Here is a 17,384-nt window from a genome sequence, read left to right on the forward strand (position 1 = left end):
GCTCCCTTTTTGCGGTGAATGACGAACCATCTCCACATATTTGCTATAAAAATAACCATATCAACCACTAGGATCGTTGGCAAAATAACCCATTGTGACTGCCTAGATAGATGCTGCTTCAGGGGAAGAAAGCACAGGTTCGAGATCCTGGAGACAAACCCAAGCAAACTCTATTCCCCACCCTCGTAGCGGGTAGGACTAGGACTATCAATGTAGACAGTAGCAAACATTGTAAGCTACCAGGCTACATGGTACATGATGGTAGAAACCCTTGATGAACTGAACATCGTATATCACTCCATTCGGAAGCCGCGGCCTCCCACATCGCCGATCTCTCCGCCCCGGCCATTCGGAAAATGCTATAGATAGTTACCTTCACTTATTAGATTGTATTAGGTATATATGTCTGCCGTGTCAATGTTTCTTTGTCTAAAATTATACTCATGAAGTAGTAACTGGTAGTAATATCTTTACGACTACCCAACTCAGTGGCCATTTAATTTTGCACTCTATATTAGGTACCTAGTAGGTGTCTATCCCATCATCATGGGCATAATCGAGACATTACTGGACTATGTGTCCATCAAGCTCATCTGCACTCTCCTCGGCGTTGTTTGGGCGTTGAGGGTGATATATCATGAAGTGGATGAGACCATTCGACTCCGAAAGCTAGGCGCGCCTGGAACATTGATTAAGACGAGAGTCCCTTTCGGTAAGCATATAAGCACATGAGAATTGGATTTTATGTCTAGCCATCCAGGCCTTAACGAAGGAATCAGGCCTAGGAATCATCTACAGGCAGGTAACTGCTGCCATGAACGACAAAAGCTACGAGGGCTTTCTAGGCTTTCTGAACGGCTCCCCTAACTATACCGCCCTCGGTCGCTTTTTTTCAAACCGTATGGTCTGCACGGCCGACCCCGAAATTATCAAAGCCATGCTGGCGACTCAGTTCTCCGACTTCGGGAAGGGTTGGCGTTTCCACCGGGACTGGTGCGAGTTTCTCGGTGATAGTATTTTCACCACCGACGGCGATCTCTGGCATGCCAGCAGACAACTCATACGTCCCCAGTTCTCTAGGGAACGTATCAGCGACCTACAGTGTTTTGAGTCTCATCTTGAGTCTCTGTTTAAAGCTATAGCTAATGGCGGGGTCCTGAATGGGGAACACCAGCATGACTATTACAAAGTCAGTGACGGAAAACGCTTTGATATTAGTGACCTGTTTTACAGATTTACCCTTGATGTGACTACCGATTTCTTGTTGGGGATGGACCCTCAATCACTAAAGTACGGTTATATTATTACCCCTTTTCACCCCCCAACCCCCTTTCCCCCCCATCCTATCTGCCTACCTGTCAGCCTAGATAGAGGGGGACGAATGACTTACCAACTTATAGCAACCCACACCAGCCGTTCGCTGATGCCTTCAATGAGGTACAACGACTTCAGGGCATTCTTTCACGGGCCGGTCCATTGAAGCCTTTCATGTCCCACAAGGTTTTCCGGCAGGGTATCCAAACCATCAACGAGTTCTGCAACATCTACATAGAACAAGCGTTGCGACTCAGCCCTGAAGAGCTCGCAAACAAGACCAAATCGGACCAGGGCTACACATTCCTGCACGAGCTAGCTTCCTTCACCCGCGACCGCAAAGTGCTCCGCGACCAGCTCATCTCCGTCTTGCTCGCCGGACGCGACACCACCGCCGCCACCCTCTCCTGGACCTTCTACGAGCTTGCCCGCCACCCTGAAGTCGTTCGCAAGCTCCGCCGCGAGATCCTCGACCAGGTCGGACCCCACCGCACTCCCACCTACGCCGATCTCAAGTCCATGAAATACCTCCAAAACGTCATCAACGAGACCCTGCGCCTCTACCCTTCTGTGCCCTTCAACGTGCGCGCCGCATTCAAGGACACGACTCTCCCCCGGGGCGGCGGACCCGACGGCACGCAGCCGCTCTCCGTGCTCAAGGAGACCTCGGTCGGGTACTCGGTGATGGTGATGCAGCGGCGGGCGGACCTGTACCCGGCCGTGTCGGAGAAGTTCGCCGACCCCCTCGTCTTCAGCCCCGAGCGTTGGTTCACCTGGCAGCCCAAGCCCTGGCAGTACATCCCGTTCAACGGCGGCCCCCGCATCTGCATCGGCCAGCAGTTCGCCCTCACCGAGATCTCCTACGTCCTCACCCGCCTGTTCCAGCGCTACGAGCGCGTGGACAACTACATGCACGAGATCGATGGCGGGAACCCCAAGATCAGGACCGATATCGTCATTCAGCCCGGCGATGGCGTTTGGATTGGCCTGTGGGAGGCTAAGAGGGGAGAGGTTTAAAGGGGGGCCGAGTACATCAGGTAATGAATGGGTCGGAGTGTATATGGAATTCAAAAATAATGGGTTCGTATGGAATTACGTGCCTAGGATATAGTGATGAGTTTCTGCTGGTATCCAGATCGCGTATTTGGCACCTACCTAGGTACATAGGTATGAATGGGTATATAATTCACACAATAGGGGGGGATTTGACTAACATCCATACTTTTTATTACTAATTTCAGAAGACGTTGAGAGAGAGGAGCCGCCTACAGACCATACTAATTAAAGCATACATAGCCCAACATAACAATCAACTGGCCGACTATACAAAAAAATGAATAAAATCCACCTCGTATTTCTGGTTTTCTTCTTTTTTATTTCGATTACCCCTGGCTCCCCTCTCCCGTGTACCGACACAATGCCATGCCCCCTTATTGCTCGAGAAATACTCGAATGTATTGGTGGTTTTTATCATTTTAGTTAGGGTAATGTGAACAAAAATCCGGCATGGCGTCTCAACCCCAAAGATGGGAGAGATTAGGTATCGCTTAATGTACTCAGAGTGTCTGCCTCTAGGATTGGGTAGCCGGTTAGACAGATCCGCAAAGTAATAGCATGTCGCAGAGCGTTTGGAGGCTGCTCCCCATGAGCTTTCCAGTTCCTACGTCCCGAACATGATTCTTTGTTCATCCGTTATGGTCAGGGTGCTCCAGCACTCCCCTTTTTCCTTGGCCGATAGCCAGCGCGCTCCGGCGTGGGCACAGTAGCTGCTGACCATGGCTGCGCACGACACCCACGGCACGATTCCCAGCGTGACTAAGTTAGCGCTTGCCTCTACCCCCCAGCCAATGCAGATGGCCCAGGCGATCCAGGTCATAAACACCATCGCTTGATACGGGTCATGGTCCCGCCGCCGGTGGACGTACGAGGATAGACAGCACCCTAGCACCAGGCAAGAGCCGAGCGCCAGCCCCGGCGGTACGTATCTGAGGAATCTGGTCTGTATTAAGCGGGCCAATTTTCGGGGAGAAGACTACACATATTCAAAGTATGTATACCGTCAGCGCCATATGTTTATTTTCAAATTTGAACAAAGGGGAACAGTTTTAAAAAAGAAAACTTAAAAACGAACGTCGGCGTGTAGGGAAAGTGTATCTAGCACTGCTTCGGCTTCGACGATGTAGGAGGTGGTGACAAAACTGCATGCCATGGCGGGAACCAGCTCGGCCAATTGTAATAGGGGAAATTCTCTTGACGGTGGTGCTCTTCGCTGAGGACAGAACTGGTCTCCGCGCAGCTCGAATGAACGACACGATGTTGAATACATATGAAAAAGCTGAAGAATAACGATCTATAAAACTCATTCGGACAACTTTAAAAACTTCATACTTCTGCGACTGGCGACTACCGTAGATGGCGACCGACTCATGTTTTATCTTTCATGGAATCATTCGCCGTCTTCGGCTTTTGCGGTCAGCAGTTGAGAAGGTCTAGTGAAGTGAAGCAGGCTGGGTTTGTTCGACCACTTCAAGGCTACCGGGGCAACGCTTGTTTGAGACATTGTGTTACTATGCATGGTGTAAGTTAGGCTCCAAGAGGCGCAGCGCATTGCATATCCATGAACAGGTGGTCCGCTGCCAGGCTGACTGTGAGGCTCTGCAGCGTTTTCATCCAATGAGATAACGGTAAAGGCACGTGAGGAATTTCGGTGAACAATTATTAAGAAGTGTGTGAGCAAGGCAACCGATGCTAGGCTGCATCATAACCAGCTATGCGTCGACGTGGAATGATAAAGAACAGTATATCGTAACACCGCAGTCGTAGAACGAGTTGGGCTGCAATGCAATAATCGTTGCCGAACTTGGGCCAAGGCAGGTTTCCTCCACAAGCACATTATATCTGTGAGGTGAACCGATGGGTCTCCTAAGCCTTGTGGCTGCAAGTAAAATGTTAGATAAAAGAATAAGGTATGGGCTACAGAGCGTCGATTTCATAGAAATGATTTGATGGTCGTTTGAACGGCTGCCTCCTATTTTCTACATTCGTTTCTTAGTCGTTTTCCATTACTCCAATCGACCATTCTCGTTCTCCGTTGTTGTTGAAACATAGGCGGAAGACTTCGTTCTTTACCTCGTGTTTCGAAGACAGATTTTCATCAGTTTGCGACATAGCTTATATACCTACCTACCTAGGTATATAACACACGACTGAACAATGCCTAATCATACCGGGATATACGGGACCGGCTTCAGTCGTGTTATCAAAGCGCTGTCTTTAGGCGTCATGTTCGGAACTGCAGTTATTTTACCAGTCTTTCAACACGAATCCGCCTTTTATCACTACCTGTGAGATGCTTAGCTATGCTATTCACTTGAAGTAGCTCCCACTGACAGTGCTTAGAACGTTATCCCTCTTCGCGGTCTCTACGTTTATCCACAGTTACTTCATCTGGGAGGCACTTGTTAGGTGGGTAATTCAGCAATGTCGTGTTCAGGAATTGGGGCTTACGAGCTGCTAGACACTTCGGACTGGCCCTGGTTATGGTCGCTGTGCCCGTTCTCTTCACATTACCCTATTCCCACACGCCACTTTCATTCTTGCCGAGCCGCATTCCAATCCTAATCATGTGGATGAGTTTTTTCGTCGAGGAATATGCCAGGTTCGTAAAACACTTGAGGCTAAAGAACCCATGAAAGTATGTCTCACAAGCATCATTTAGGCGTATCCCAACCGATAAATGGCACCGAAAGAAAGCACGGCCAGATGTTGACCTCAAAGCCGACCGATATCCGATCTTTTCTATGCATACGTGTTGCGACGAGTTGTTAGTTCATATGAACGGCGGTGAAATGAAGCCATACCAGGCGCCAAGTCAGATGTCTTCGGATATTTCCTTGTCAGATGGGCACGGAAAGTTGCCGTCATCATGTGATAGCATGACGCGGAGTTTTTGGCCCGATAAATTGGCCCAGGAGGGCGAGGTTAGAGAAGAGAGTGGCGACGAAAAGGTTCAAGATGAGCTATGATCTCCAGAAAGGACGGTCTATGTGTCTCGAAGTTTTTGATAGAGAGTTTGGACCTTCGCCTCTTGTTTTATGCCGGCGTATTTCTGGGCACAGTACTCTCCTCCCCATATACGTATGTCCCTTAGAGTGAGTTTGATTGTGGAGATTGCAGGCTACTAAGCAATATGCCTCTTTCCCTTCAAACATGGAAAAGGCCCAAAAGATGCTAGAATAGAAGCATAGTATGGACACGCTCCAGTAGGAAATAACTCCACTATAATCCGAACGAGTTGGGCTCCAAGAATATAGCCATTGGGGAAACACGGGGAATGGTAACTGATATAGGTATATCTGTATTTGCGAAGATGAGAACATTGAAGATGAGAACATCGAAGATGAGAACATCGAAGATGAGAAGATGAATTTGATAAGTTGACGACATCGGAACTGACGAATCAACGAACACACTAATTTGAGCAAAGTTTCGATAAGATGTTCTTTCCCGGTACGATCCAAGATTTTGGGTCAGGAACCTAGCAGATGATCGATTTAAGCGCTCCGGGAAGCGCCCGCTCTGCTAAAGTAATTCATTAGTTATTACGCCGTAACTAGTTGCCAGCCACATGGATTTAACTACCAAGGAACATCTAGCCGAGTCTACCGAGTCCATTTTTTTAGGGTGTTTAGCTCTATGTACCAGCCACTTTACTTGCGAACCTGGAACCTGGAACCTTGTAATTATTTGTTTCCACTAACGAGACCGCTAAATTTCAATTAAAGTTGGTAACGTCTTTCTCGTTGTCAATGCAGTCCAACTGGCAACTGCAGCTGTTTACCGCAGCTGTTTACTGCAGGTACATACCTAATTACTATGTAGGTAGCCCTGGAGCCTCAGGCTGGAGGTATCGTAGAAGCATCCAGTTCACATTTCACCTGTTCACACCTTGGCCAGCACCTTGGCCAACTCACACATACATACATACATACATATATACATGACATATGTACATGACATACTCGTATTCAAGATCAAGTCCTTGTTGTCCCACCATACTTTTCTTTTCCCCCTGTCATTTAGTCACATATACTTGTTCATCAATAAGAATTTTCTAGTCGGAGATGACGAACATGCGTCTACGTAGCGTCGTAGCGTTGCCAACTACTCACCTACCCATGGACCATATCTTGGTTATGATATATCGGGTGGTTGGAGGCTTCTTCGCTTCCATCATTTCCCAATCTTCTCACTGCCCTTAAGAGCTACTTGCATATTATTCTGCAACCTGCAGAAACATCTTACCATTTCGGTAATTATTCACACAGCTCATAGAAAATTGTGCAATTGTAATACCGCCAAGAGATATATATTCTTGTATCATTGTAACACCTGCTTCGTTGGATTATCAGCCCGGGGCTCGAAATCTGCCCCTCTAACCGCTTACCTCGATCCTGCTATTGTCATATACTCGCGGACGCGTACCTAAGCTATAATGGTCTTTTCGGCCTGGAGATGTGTCGCAGGAGCTGCGGTGCTGCTCTCGTGGCGAGCTTCCGCTCAGACGTACTCATCTTGTAACCCCCTCACTTCTTCATGTAAGTTGATATCACGTTCTACTCCCAGCTTCTGCCATAGACTAACCCCTCGGAGCTTGCCCGGCGGACACTGCTCTCGGCATGGCAATTGATGTCGACTTTACACAAGGAGAGGTGAACTCCTTCACCAATTCCGGCGGTCAGCCAACATACGGTTCCGACGGCGTAACCTTTACAGTCCGACAAAGCGGCGACGCTCCGCAACTTACTTCAGTCTTCTATATCATGTTCGGCCGAGTCGAGATTAGCCTGAAGGCCGCCCCCGGTGCGGGAATTGTGTCGTCCCTCGTGCTGCAATCGGACTGCCTCGACGAAATCGATTGGGAGTGGCTAGGTGCCGACTCGACCGAAGTGCAATCCAACTACTTTGGAAAGGGAATCACTACCTCGTACAATCGCGGGCAATTCCATGAGATGGGCGACAATCAAAACGACTTCGTCACATATGTGATAGACTGGACAAGCGACAGAATTGTCTGGACTGTGGGCGGTACCGTGGTGCGAACACTGCAATCTTCAGAGGCAGAGGAGGGCCAATACCCGCAGACACCTATGCAAATCAAGTTCGGTTCCTGGTCGGGCGGCGATTCCAGCAACGCGCAGGGCACTATCGAATGGGCGCGTGGCCCTACTGATTACTCTCAGGGGCCTTTCAGCATGAGCGTCAAGACTGTCAAGATAACAGACTACAGTACAGGCAGCCACTATACATATGGCGACACATCTGGCTCCTGGGGATCCATCCGATCAGACGGCGGCTCGGTGAATGGAAACCTAGGCAATGCGGATACTCTTACCACGACCGCTGTCGCCAGTGGCTCCACAGCGACTGGATCAGCCAATGTCCCTGCCGGGGGTATCGGGGGTGAAAGCAGCTCAAATTCAGGTTCCTCTAACCTACCCGAAGGATGGGTCATGACTTCGGAGGGGAAGATAGTACCGTCCGGTTCAGCTATATTGCGTAGGTTGTTTCTTTTATATCCAGAATCAATGTGAGCTTTTCTTTTGGGATATCTAACTGACATATGTTTACTCTAGGCCCGGTGTGTCCACTTATCTTCATCTTCACCTTTTGCGCTACCCTCGCAAGTAGTCGGAGATTTTGGCCTTAAGCTATTACCATTACGACTTCATAATTCGTTTAGGCGATGATATAGCCAAACTGGCCTTGGCCTACTTGTTCTCTTCACTTTTTTGAGAATTAAGTGTAGAAGAACGATTACGACAATCAGGGTTCCTTATCATACAAAGACGACCAGCTACTGGGCACAAAGCCCATCTCGTAGAGTCACCTATCGGATATTGACTACAACGAAGACCTGCATAACCTGACTTGACGACATTTACTACCAGGCATGTAGACAATGCTCATGCCTAAATAAAGGATATCCTTGATCCTATTACGGCTTTGGGATTCTACAAACTGCCTTTGGGGTAGGGTGAGGCTCCCTGAATGATTAACGAGATGTTGCTATTACTATGACGGTACGATGTGATGATGTCTGCAATATATGGATACCTAGCGTGCGATGAGAAGGTCATAGGAGTCATTTGTTTTTGTTTTTTTGGGGGGGGGGTTGTTATTATTATAATTAGCATCTAAGAAAGCATACATAGCATGATAGCTGAAGGTGGGGCATGAAGTTGACGTTGGTAATGGATAGGTGGATGACTATAGATAAGGCATGGCAGGGCATCATATATAAGGCGTCGGCGTTACTAGATGGTGGGTACCAGGTACATACTACATACTCATAGGGAGGACGACATACTACTAGGTACATACATTAGGCAACTTGTCTTGACATACTACTTACATAACATGCATGTATGTATCCATTATCTACACGAACTAGTATGGAGGGGTGATACAGCCAGCAACGTGTTTGATAATAATAACGTATTTGCACACATGACCTTCAGAGTGCTTATACTAGCTATGTAACGTATGCAATGTATGTAATGATATTCTGCAATTGACGAATGGGATTGGCTGGCTGGACCCGGCTACAATCGGCCGGGATCCCTTTTATACCGTCCACGTATTTGGTAACTATTCGGCCATGCCCGTTATCGCACCGAAGCCCGTGACGCAACAAGTCAAACAAAGGAGAGTTGGGAAAGGGCGAACAATGCCTGCCTTGCCTGCCTTGCGTACCTAATAAATATTCAAATAGGGTAATAATTTATAATTTATAATTTCATCTCCATTTTAAAAGATTCCCACTCTACCTAATATACGGAGTACCTAGTGAGGGTACCTATATAATCAATGATTAGACTTCACCGAGTAACAAGGAGGAAGCTTAATTTCTCGCTCTCCTCCTCTCCATCATCTCCATCATCTCCATCATCTACCAATCCGGGAAGGCGTCTACTCATCATGTCACTTACATCTACAACCACCCCTTCCACAAACCATTCCTTCTCGACAAGTCCCCCGAGTCTTCAATCCTCCAACGCCGAAAATGTCAAGCTCGCGGAGCAAGATGCGGTGATCGGCAAGCAAGCCCCCGAGTCGTTAACTGTCAATGGCATCAAAGCTCGGAGAGAGAAGGCGGGCAAGCTAGTGGCCGGCACGGCGGCTTATTCGGATAGTGATATGTTTAAATCACCGGTGAGATTCTCTACTATACCATTGAAAGCTCCGAAGAGGAAACGGAATCCCACTAATACATGCCATGTATACTAGCAAGCATATGATAAGCCTAAAGCAAGACGATGGGATCGTAAGCATAGCTCTTCACAAGCAGAGGAAACCTTTCTTTGATATTTTGATACTAACACAAGAGCACCAGATCTCCTCAGCCAGGAGTCCCTCTTACGGAAACCCTGTGCACTAAAACAAGCAGCCAAGCACCTCAAGAAGCCCGGCCTCATCTCCCTGGGCGGCGGACTACCTTCGGCCTCCAATTTCCCCATCGACTCGATCAGCATGCATGTCCCCACACCGCCACACTTCACCGAGGCCGAGACGGCGACAACGGGTCAGGATGTCAAGGTAGGGAAGTATGACGCCGCGAAGAACGAGAACGGCGGTGTCTTCGACCTATCCATCGCCATGAACTACGGGCAGTCTGTCGGCTCGGCCCAGCTGCTGCGCTGGGTCACCGAGCATACCGAGCTCATCAACAACCCACCATACGCTGACTGGCGGTGTTCATTGACCATTGGTAGCACGGGGGCTCTGGAGCAGGCGCTGCGGATGTTTTGCGATCGCACCCGGAACGATGCAATACTTACAGAAGAATACAGCTTCTCAACCGCTCTCGAGACAGCAGCGCCCCTGGGAATTAAGGTGTTTGGTGTGCGCATGGACGGGGAGGGCTTGCTGGCTGAGAGTTTGGACGAGATCCTATCGACGTGGGACGAGAGTGCTCGAGACGGCGCGCGGAAACCATCCGTCTTATACACGGTACCTTCCGGGCAGAACCCCACGGGTGCAACGCAGAGCTTGCAGCGGAGGAAAGATATCTACAAAGTTTGCCAGAAGCATGACATCTTCATTCTCGAAGATGAGCCATACTACTTCCTGCAAATGTTACCATACACCGGTCCCGACTCGCCCGCTGTGCCGCCGCCAGCCACCATTGAAGAGTTCCTCTCCGGGCTAGTGCCCAGCCTTCTAAGCATGGATGTGGACGGGCGGGTGATGCGTATGGACTCGTTCAGTAAAGTAGTTGTGCCGGGTTCGCGAGTGGGCTGGATCACAGCGAGCGAGCAGGTCGTCGAGCGGTACATCCGACACGCCGAGGTCTGCAGCCAGGGACCCGGCGGCATCTCCCAGATACTCATGTACAAGCTCGTCGACGAGACGTGGGGCCACGAAGGCTACATGAGGTGGCTGATGCACCTACGCCTCGAGTATACGCGGCGGCGTGACGCCATTCTCGCTGCGTGCGAGAAGTACCTGCCGCGGGACATAGTGAGCTGGGTTCCTCCCGCCGCGGGCATGTTTGTAAGTTCTCCTCACCTCCTTTCCCCGTTTTTCTTTTTCTCTCCTTTCCATCTAAATATAAACCCATCCTTCCTAACCTGACACTACTACTATTAGCTTTGGTTGAAAGTAGATCACACGCAACACCCCTCGACCAAGTCTATCCTCGAGCTAGAGAGCGATATATTTGACCGCGGCATCGAAAAGGGCGTCCTTGCCATCCGTGGCTCTTGGTTCTGCGCTGAGCAGGAAAAACCTCCTAGCGGCCTCTTCTTCCGCACCACCTACGCCGCCGCCTCCGAAGATGACATGGCTCATGCCATCGAGCGCTTCGGTGCCGCTGTCCGCGAGAGCTTTGGGCGGCCATAGTCTGGTTTTTTTTTCCTTTTTTTTTTTTGCAAGGGCTTAAGCGAGCTTGTCCTTGTTGAACTAAGGAGAAAATTGCATGGTTTTGTTTTGCCCTGGCATACCTCGGCACCTACTTAGCAAATAGGTAGGTACTTGTCTACCCATTTATTCTGGCATTTTTAAAAAGGACTGCATTGCATCAATTTTTTCATGAAGGATATCATCAACTTTGTTTAACTAGATACCTACTTGGGGAAACAGCCCCCCCTCCCCCCCGTTGAGGTCCAGTCAGGCGTTTGTATTTGGCATCTAGGTACCTGGCTATTTTTGGTGTTCACATACGATATGGCAGGCATACAACATGTGCCTAAATTGCCCAGGCAAATGAATGAATAAGAGAGATCAGATCACAATAGCAGTGGAAGAATAGCAAATACCAAACAAAAAAAAACAAAAAACAAAAAATCGAACAAAGTCTACGAAATAAGCTGGCTGTTATGAATGCTAGAAGATCACTTCGTTGGCTAGTAGCAAACGTTCGCGTACTGCATAGTGCCTAAGTTGTAGTGTCCAAGTACCTAGATAGGCATCTTAAAACGTAAGTGTCAAGACATCTTCAAGGGTTGTTTGAATTTATATTTTGGTGAATACTTCGTATTTGTGCTGGTCTAGAATGGCTACCTAGACAAGTGACAAGCTCTAAAATGTCACCGACCTTTTGCCACTCACACCGCGCCCGCCCGCAATGCACCGCGCCAATGCTGAAAACCCGAGTCCATGAGATCATGCTCATCGATCGTGGCTGGTCATGTTGTCCCTTCACGTTCTTCTCTTGAAAAACCCCCCTCCTCTTAGTGCCACCCTCACTCCCTGCTAGCTAACCCGTATCACCTCCTCTCCAATGCTGTCTGTCTGTTTACTGACAGCGGCTATTTATTTGGTGCTAACACCCAATTCGCAGACTGTGTTGTTATATGATATTACAAGTGGTACACGGAGATGACGACAATCGTTCTTGTCGATTCTCGCACTTAAAACTCCCAGTGGTCATTATCCTCTACGGACTTGATGGCCCAGTTGAACTTCTCACGTAGAGTCTTGGAGAAGAACTTCTCAATGGGAACATCAAATTTCTTGGCGAAGACCACGGTGAGACGGGGGTCGATGTAGTTCTGAAGCACTGGTTAGTTTGTTGGCCTTGACAAAGATGGGTGAGACTGATGATAAAGGACTTACAATCTTAGAGGTACCTAGGGCAACCTCCTTGTTACCATCACGGTCCGCGGCCTGGAGTTCCATGGTTCTGATGCGTTCTTCGATCTTCTGTATGTTCCCTTCGATCTTTTCCACGGTCGGGCCTCTTCCTTCGGCCTCGATCTTCTTGGACTTGTTCTCTTTCTTGAACTTTTTCGCAAGTTCGTCCGCAACCTGAAGTCGCTCTTTAAGCTCCTTGTCTGGCATGGGCTTCTCTCCATCTTCCTGACGCTTTTGGTTATCTTTCTCGAACTTTTTCTGGATCTTCACGCGCTGCTCTTCCACAAGGAAGAGCTGGTGTTCTAAGATCCAGGCTTCGTCAAGTTCCGGATCCAGCTCAAAGAAACTGGCTCCTTTTCTCTTCTTCTGCTTGGGGTCGATGTCAAGAAGCATCTGCTTATTTCGCCACTTCTGGTACTTAAGACCCTTGATGCGATCAACAAGCTTCTCCATCTGCGCCTCGTGACTTGCACCGACGGTACGTTTGTGGTTGCAGAGAATAGCAACTTCACGGTTGCAATCGTTGTACAGCTTGATCTTTTCTGCCATCGTGGCATTCGAAACCTTCAAATCTCTAAGCAAGTTAGACATGGTGTAGGACGCGTTATAGGTACGGAAGACCTTTGCAGTCAGTCCCTGCATGTACGAAGAAAGGTGCTTATTCAGTTGAGTGGTGGTCAGACGGTCAAAGATATCGTCACCTGATCTCTTTGGGGGCTTCTTGAAAACGCGGAGGTTCTTAAATACTTGTCGATCAACTGTGACTTCATCGTAGAATCTGATACTGTCTTTACCTAAAAAGTCGAAGATGACCGTGTTGGGTTCTCGGAGGGTAACGTGCTCATATTTGAGCGAACAGCAGCCTACGGTCTCGGCTTCATTCTCTGCATCCTTCTCGTTGCCAGCTCGCAACGCAAACTTGTCGATCAGGTATACAGCGGTGGCTCGTTGACGATCAGCCATAGATTCTGCCTTGAGGTCTTTGGTGTAGTCTTTGCGGATCCTTGCGATGTGCTTCTTGAGCTCTCGTGCCTTTTCGAACTTCTTGAAATCGCTCTGACCTTTGACGGCACTGGTAGCACCAAGCATGACATATTTGTAGGAGCCGTTGATATTCTCCTGCCACATTGCTAGCCATGTGGCCTTGTTGTCATGCTGGATGGCCTTCCATTTGTGGCCCTTGGGAGGAGGTGGAACTATCGCATCTTTTCCAATGTTGATGGTAATCTGCTCAGGCATAACCCGCTTCTTGACTTTCCCAGTCTTGGGATGCTCACCACGGCCACGAAATAGTCCAGGAGGTTCGACTCGGAAGTTGCCGACTTTCTCTTTGCGACCATCCCATTTGCAGAACATGTAGGGAGCTTCGGCTTTATCCCTCTCGGCTTTTTCGGCCTTCTTCTCGGCTGCTGGGCGAGCCTTCTTCGCTTCGTTCTTGGCATGATAGTACTCAAAAATCGCCTTGAAGTCCAGTTTAGCGAAGTCTTTGATGGGCACCTTATTTCCTTGTCGATCCGTGGCACCACCAGTTCGATCAATCACCTCCTTGAAGTCATGGAAGAAGTTTTTCTGGAAGGTCGGATTTTCAACGTTATGAGTTGAGTTGAGCATGGAGCCAAAGAAGGTAGCAATCTCTTCCGCCTCAACATGAAGATTGACCGGAGTGCCATCGTAGACAAGCCGCACATTCTTGGGAAGAGGTTCGTACTCTGGAGGGAAGAGTACGCCGTTATGTTCGAGGGTAGTCCACTTGATACTGTCGTCTTCTTTCTTGGGCGCGTCCCACCATCGGTACTCGGCTTCTTCATCATCTTCACCATCACCTGGCTCCTCGCTTACCTCCTTTTTGGCCTTTTTAGCGGGAGCTTTCTTGGCGGGTGTAGGCTTTTCAGCCTTGGCTTTAGACTTGCTAGTGGAGGTGCTAGCAGAGGTCTTCACCTTTTTACGAATGGGCAAGTCGGAATCAGAATCTTCCTTTTTAACTCCATTCGTCTTGCTTTTTCCGTTGACACCGTTGGATGGCCGCTTCCTGCCCTTCGCACCGGCCAAGGGTATATCATCATCAGACTCATCCTTAACGGGCTTCTTCGGGGTAGGCTTCTTGGATTTAGACTCGCTCGCACGAATAGCCTTTGCTTCTTTCTCGGCATTCTTCTCGATAGCCTTCTTCTTGGACGCGAGCTTGGCGTTTAGAGGCTGATCATCATCGGAATCGTCGGCTATGGAAGTTTCATTGGCGGCAGGGGGAAGCTTGCCCTTCCTCTTGCTAAGAACTTCGTCGTCTGAATCATCAGCGACGACCTTCTTGTGGCGCTTCGCCTAACAAGCAAGTTAGTACGGGCAACCCAGCTCTTCTAACCAACTCTTTGCAACCAATCCACTTCAAAAGGAAATCAAACATACCAATCGACCATCTTCAGACTCGGATCCGTCCTTATAGTTTATGTGGTTGGTGGAGGATCGCGACTTGCGCTTTCCATTGCCATTCGCTTGGGGAGACGCGTCGGTATCGACCGGTCCATTTCGAATAGAGACGGGGTTAGGCTTGGGCTTGACTTTTCGGCCATCCATAGCATCGTCTTCGGTCTTGCGAACAGTTGAGGCTGAGACTAGTATTGGATTACGTGTTAGTGTCATTGAGTGTGCAAGACAAACAAAGAAAAAAAGAATAAAAAATAATGAAAGGGAATGTAGTCTCGAGTGTATTGAGTATATGTATGCGTGGAGAGAGAGAGAGAGAGAGAAAGAGACCACGTCAGTGTTGTGAGAGAGAGAGAGAGCAGGCGTGAATCTGACATGCCGAAATAGTGACGGAAAACGGGAACAAAGAGACCAAGTGGGAAAGTCGGCTAGTGGAAATAATACTGGAAGATAACTTACGCTGACCGTTGGTGCGAGCTAGAGGCATATCGTCGTCGGAATAATCAGAAGACATGGTGAACAAGTAAGGTCGGGATGGGAGTTGGGATCAGGTGTTCAAGTGGAAGAGGAGTGTAGGAAGACGAAGAACAAGAAAGGGAATTTGTTCGTAAATAACTCTTGAATCGGAAATGCGATTGAGGGAAGCGCAAAAGTAGGATTTATAAGTAGGATTTGTTGAAGTTGGGAGTGGAAGAAGGGTGGAATACACCGTAGTGCACCACCCTGATCTATAAGATGAAGGGGACAGGCAAGTAAGTAAAGTGAGTAGAAGGAAGAGATGGTGAGATTTGAGAAGGGGGAAAAAAAGGTTCAAGAGAGAGAGACGACGAACGTGAGGACTTGGAAAAGAAGGCTTCACTGTAAGTAAGTCTAGCCCGCTAGCCACAGTTGACCACAGTTGAGTCCGCTGCGGCTCCTATTGGTCGACTATTGTCCTGAATAGTGGGTACAGTGTACTAGGTAGGATCGAGGGAACGTGGATGGTTAGAGGGTAACTAGTTATGTAAGTATGAATGAATGAATGGATGAATGAATGAATGGTTGATCCTAGGAATTTCAAGAATGTAAAAAATGAAATGTAAAGTAAAGAATGTCACCTGCTTGCTTGTTGTTCAATGTTGTTGTTGCTGCTGCTGCTGCTGCTGCTGCTGCTGCTGCTACGTGTAAGGTAGGCAAGGCGTATGTATGTATCATGGATGGATTGTATTGTACAAATACAGTACAGTACAAGTATGTAGGCGTGCGTGTAAGAAATTATGTAGGGCTTCAACTTCAAAAGGTCAACGATATTGTTGCTGAAATTTGTAGGTGCTCTTACCACTTTCAGGGCTATGTGTCCAGGATCTTACGCTACTACTATGTAATAGGTAGGACCTGGTAGGTACAATAGCATAGTTAGTAGGTACAGTGGCACTGAGAAAGCTGAGAAAGGGAATTTTTGGTAGTGGTAGTGAAGGAATTCCAAAAGAATCATTTATGGATCCCTGTTAAAAAAAAAGATTGGTTGTTTGGGTTGGGGCTAAGTCGAAAGAAGATAGTTAGTAGGACGGCAACAAGAAGTCCGAATTACATATGTATGCTTATAACAGTCACTGCGTATCGAAAATATGTAATTTACTAGGGATATACATCTAAAGTATGTACATAATAGGTATTATACTGAATATGATCTGTGCGCGTAAAGAGTGATTAGATAATACATAATAAAGAAAAATAATACGAAGAAATGGGTTGTATTAATAGAATAACGCTTTTTTTAATCTTAGAAACGCTTAAATTATATAAAGGAGTATAAGGGGTTCGCGTTTACCGCATATATTCCGCTTGCAATTATCCACCGTAAATATACTTTTTAATTTCATAAAATCGTATTTATTTCAAAATATTAAAATATTAAACAACTTTTAAATAAATTAATATTTTTATTATTTTTATTTAAAATATTTTATTAAATTTAAACGTTTTATTTAAATAAATAGTATATATTTAATTCTTAAAAATAAAGCCGTAAATATATTAAAAAGCTTAAAAAAGCCGTAAATATATAGCTTTAAAAATAAATATTAATATATATACCGCTGCTTTTTTAACACGTTTAACTTTTTAAAACTTTTTTAATTATTAAAACCTTTAAAAAAGTGTATATACCTTTTAATGATATTAGCACTTTTAATGGTGCCGGTTTTTTTAATAATGCCGGCTTTTTTATTTAATGTTAATGTTTATTTTAAGCCGCCCATAATACCCTTTTATATTAAAATAATTAAATTATTTACATGCGCGCGTAAATAATAAATAAATGCCTTATAACGTAATAATAAAATCCGTAAAATTCGTAAATTAATTTATAAGTTTATGGTTTAATTTAATATATATGTAAAAATTTTAAAATATCTTTAAATAAAAAAAAATAATAAAAAAAAAAAAAATAATAAATTTAATATAAAAAATAAAATATGAAAAATAAGATATAATATAAAATATCGGATATAGGAATATGCGACATGCGATAT

The 17,384-nt window shown here is 46.9% G+C and overlaps 6 protein-coding genes across 6 annotated transcripts; 4 read left to right on the plus strand and 2 right to left on the minus strand.

Annotated features, from left to right (window-relative positions):
• Window positions 1–546: 546 nt before the first annotated feature.
• GGS25DRAFT_516826 (cytochrome P450 52A11) lies at window positions 547–2,331 on the plus strand (the record flags this gene model as incomplete). Its single annotated transcript, XM_049263276.1, has 3 exons — window positions 547–712; window positions 780–1,290; window positions 1,401–2,331. 3 exons carry the CDS (start codon window positions 547–549, stop codon window positions 2,329–2,331), a joined length of 1,608 nt encoding a protein of 535 aa, XP_049121307.1.
• Window positions 2,332–2,680: 349 nt separating this feature from the next.
• On the minus strand, window positions 2,681–3,861 carry GGS25DRAFT_28044 (uncharacterized protein). Its single transcript, XM_049257460.1, has 2 exons — window positions 3,446–3,861; window positions 2,681–3,346 (listed from the first exon to the last, which is right to left on the minus strand). Exons 1-2 carry the CDS (start codon window positions 3,638–3,640, stop codon window positions 2,975–2,977), a joined length of 567 nt encoding a protein of 188 aa, XP_049121308.1. The 5' UTR covers window positions 3,641–3,861; the 3' UTR covers window positions 2,681–2,974.
• Window positions 3,862–4,527: 666 nt separating this feature from the next.
• Window positions 4,528–5,339, plus strand: GGS25DRAFT_516828 (uncharacterized protein; the record flags this gene model as incomplete). Its single annotated transcript, XM_049263277.1, has 4 exons — window positions 4,528–4,658; window positions 4,714–4,779; window positions 4,832–4,972; window positions 5,033–5,339. The coding sequence occupies 4 exons, from the start codon at window positions 4,528–4,530 to the stop codon at window positions 5,337–5,339; spliced, it is 645 nt and encodes a 214-aa protein (XP_049121309.1).
• Window positions 5,340–6,808: 1,469 nt separating this feature from the next.
• On the plus strand, window positions 6,809–8,023 carry GGS25DRAFT_516829 (glycoside hydrolase family 16 protein; the record flags this gene model as incomplete). Its single annotated transcript, XM_049263278.1, has 3 exons — window positions 6,809–6,911; window positions 6,967–7,872; window positions 7,950–8,023. The coding sequence occupies 3 exons, from the start codon at window positions 6,809–6,811 to the stop codon at window positions 8,021–8,023; spliced, it is 1,083 nt and encodes a 360-aa protein (XP_049121310.1).
• Window positions 8,024–8,984: 961 nt separating this feature from the next.
• GGS25DRAFT_469867 (PLP-dependent transferase) lies at window positions 8,985–11,743 on the plus strand. The gene is made up of 4 exons (XM_049259180.1): window positions 8,985–9,528; window positions 9,604–9,640; window positions 9,710–10,869; window positions 10,966–11,743. Exons 1-4 carry the CDS (start codon window positions 9,184–9,186, stop codon window positions 11,215–11,217), a joined length of 1,794 nt encoding a protein of 597 aa, XP_049121311.1. The 5' UTR covers window positions 8,985–9,183; the 3' UTR covers window positions 11,218–11,743.
• Window positions 11,744–11,820: 77 nt separating this feature from the next.
• On the minus strand, window positions 11,821–16,142 carry GGS25DRAFT_469870 (uncharacterized protein; the record flags this gene model as incomplete). The annotated part of the gene is made up of 4 exons (XM_049259181.1): window positions 11,821–12,368; window positions 12,433–14,769; window positions 14,854–15,059; window positions 15,331–16,142. Coding segments are annotated over 4 exons (2,748 nt in total), but the record flags the coding sequence as incomplete, so codon positions are not given.
• Between the last annotated feature and the right edge of the window lie 1,242 nt (window positions 16,143–17,384).

The sequence above is a fragment of the Hypoxylon fragiforme genome (genome assembly GCF_022984875.1).
Source record: "Hypoxylon fragiforme strain CBS 206.31 chromosome Unknown GGS25scaffold_1, whole genome shotgun sequence".
NCBI classification, from domain to species: Eukaryota; Fungi; Ascomycota; class Sordariomycetes; order Xylariales; family Hypoxylaceae; genus Hypoxylon; species Hypoxylon fragiforme.

Coding starts and splice junctions, on each gene's coding strand:
- GGS25DRAFT_28044 (XM_049257460.1), bottom strand. CDS start 3,640: ATGTATTCAACATCGTGTCGTTCATTCGAGCTGCGCGGAGACCAGTTC. Junction 3,347..3,445: donor CACTTTCCCTACACGCCGAC/GTTCGTTTTTAA, acceptor GAATATGTGTAG/TCTTCTCCCCGAAAATTGGC.
- GGS25DRAFT_469867 (XM_049259180.1), top strand. CDS start 9,184: ATGATTAGACTTCACCGAGTAACAAGGAGGAAGCTTAATTTCTCGCTC. Junction 9,641..9,709: donor TAAAGCAAGACGATGGGATC/GTAAGCATAGCT, acceptor CAAGAGCACCAG/ATCTCCTCAGCCAGGAGTCC. Junction 10,870..10,965: donor CTCCCGCCGCGGGCATGTTT/GTAAGTTCTCCT, acceptor TACTACTATTAG/CTTTGGTTGAAAGTAGATCA.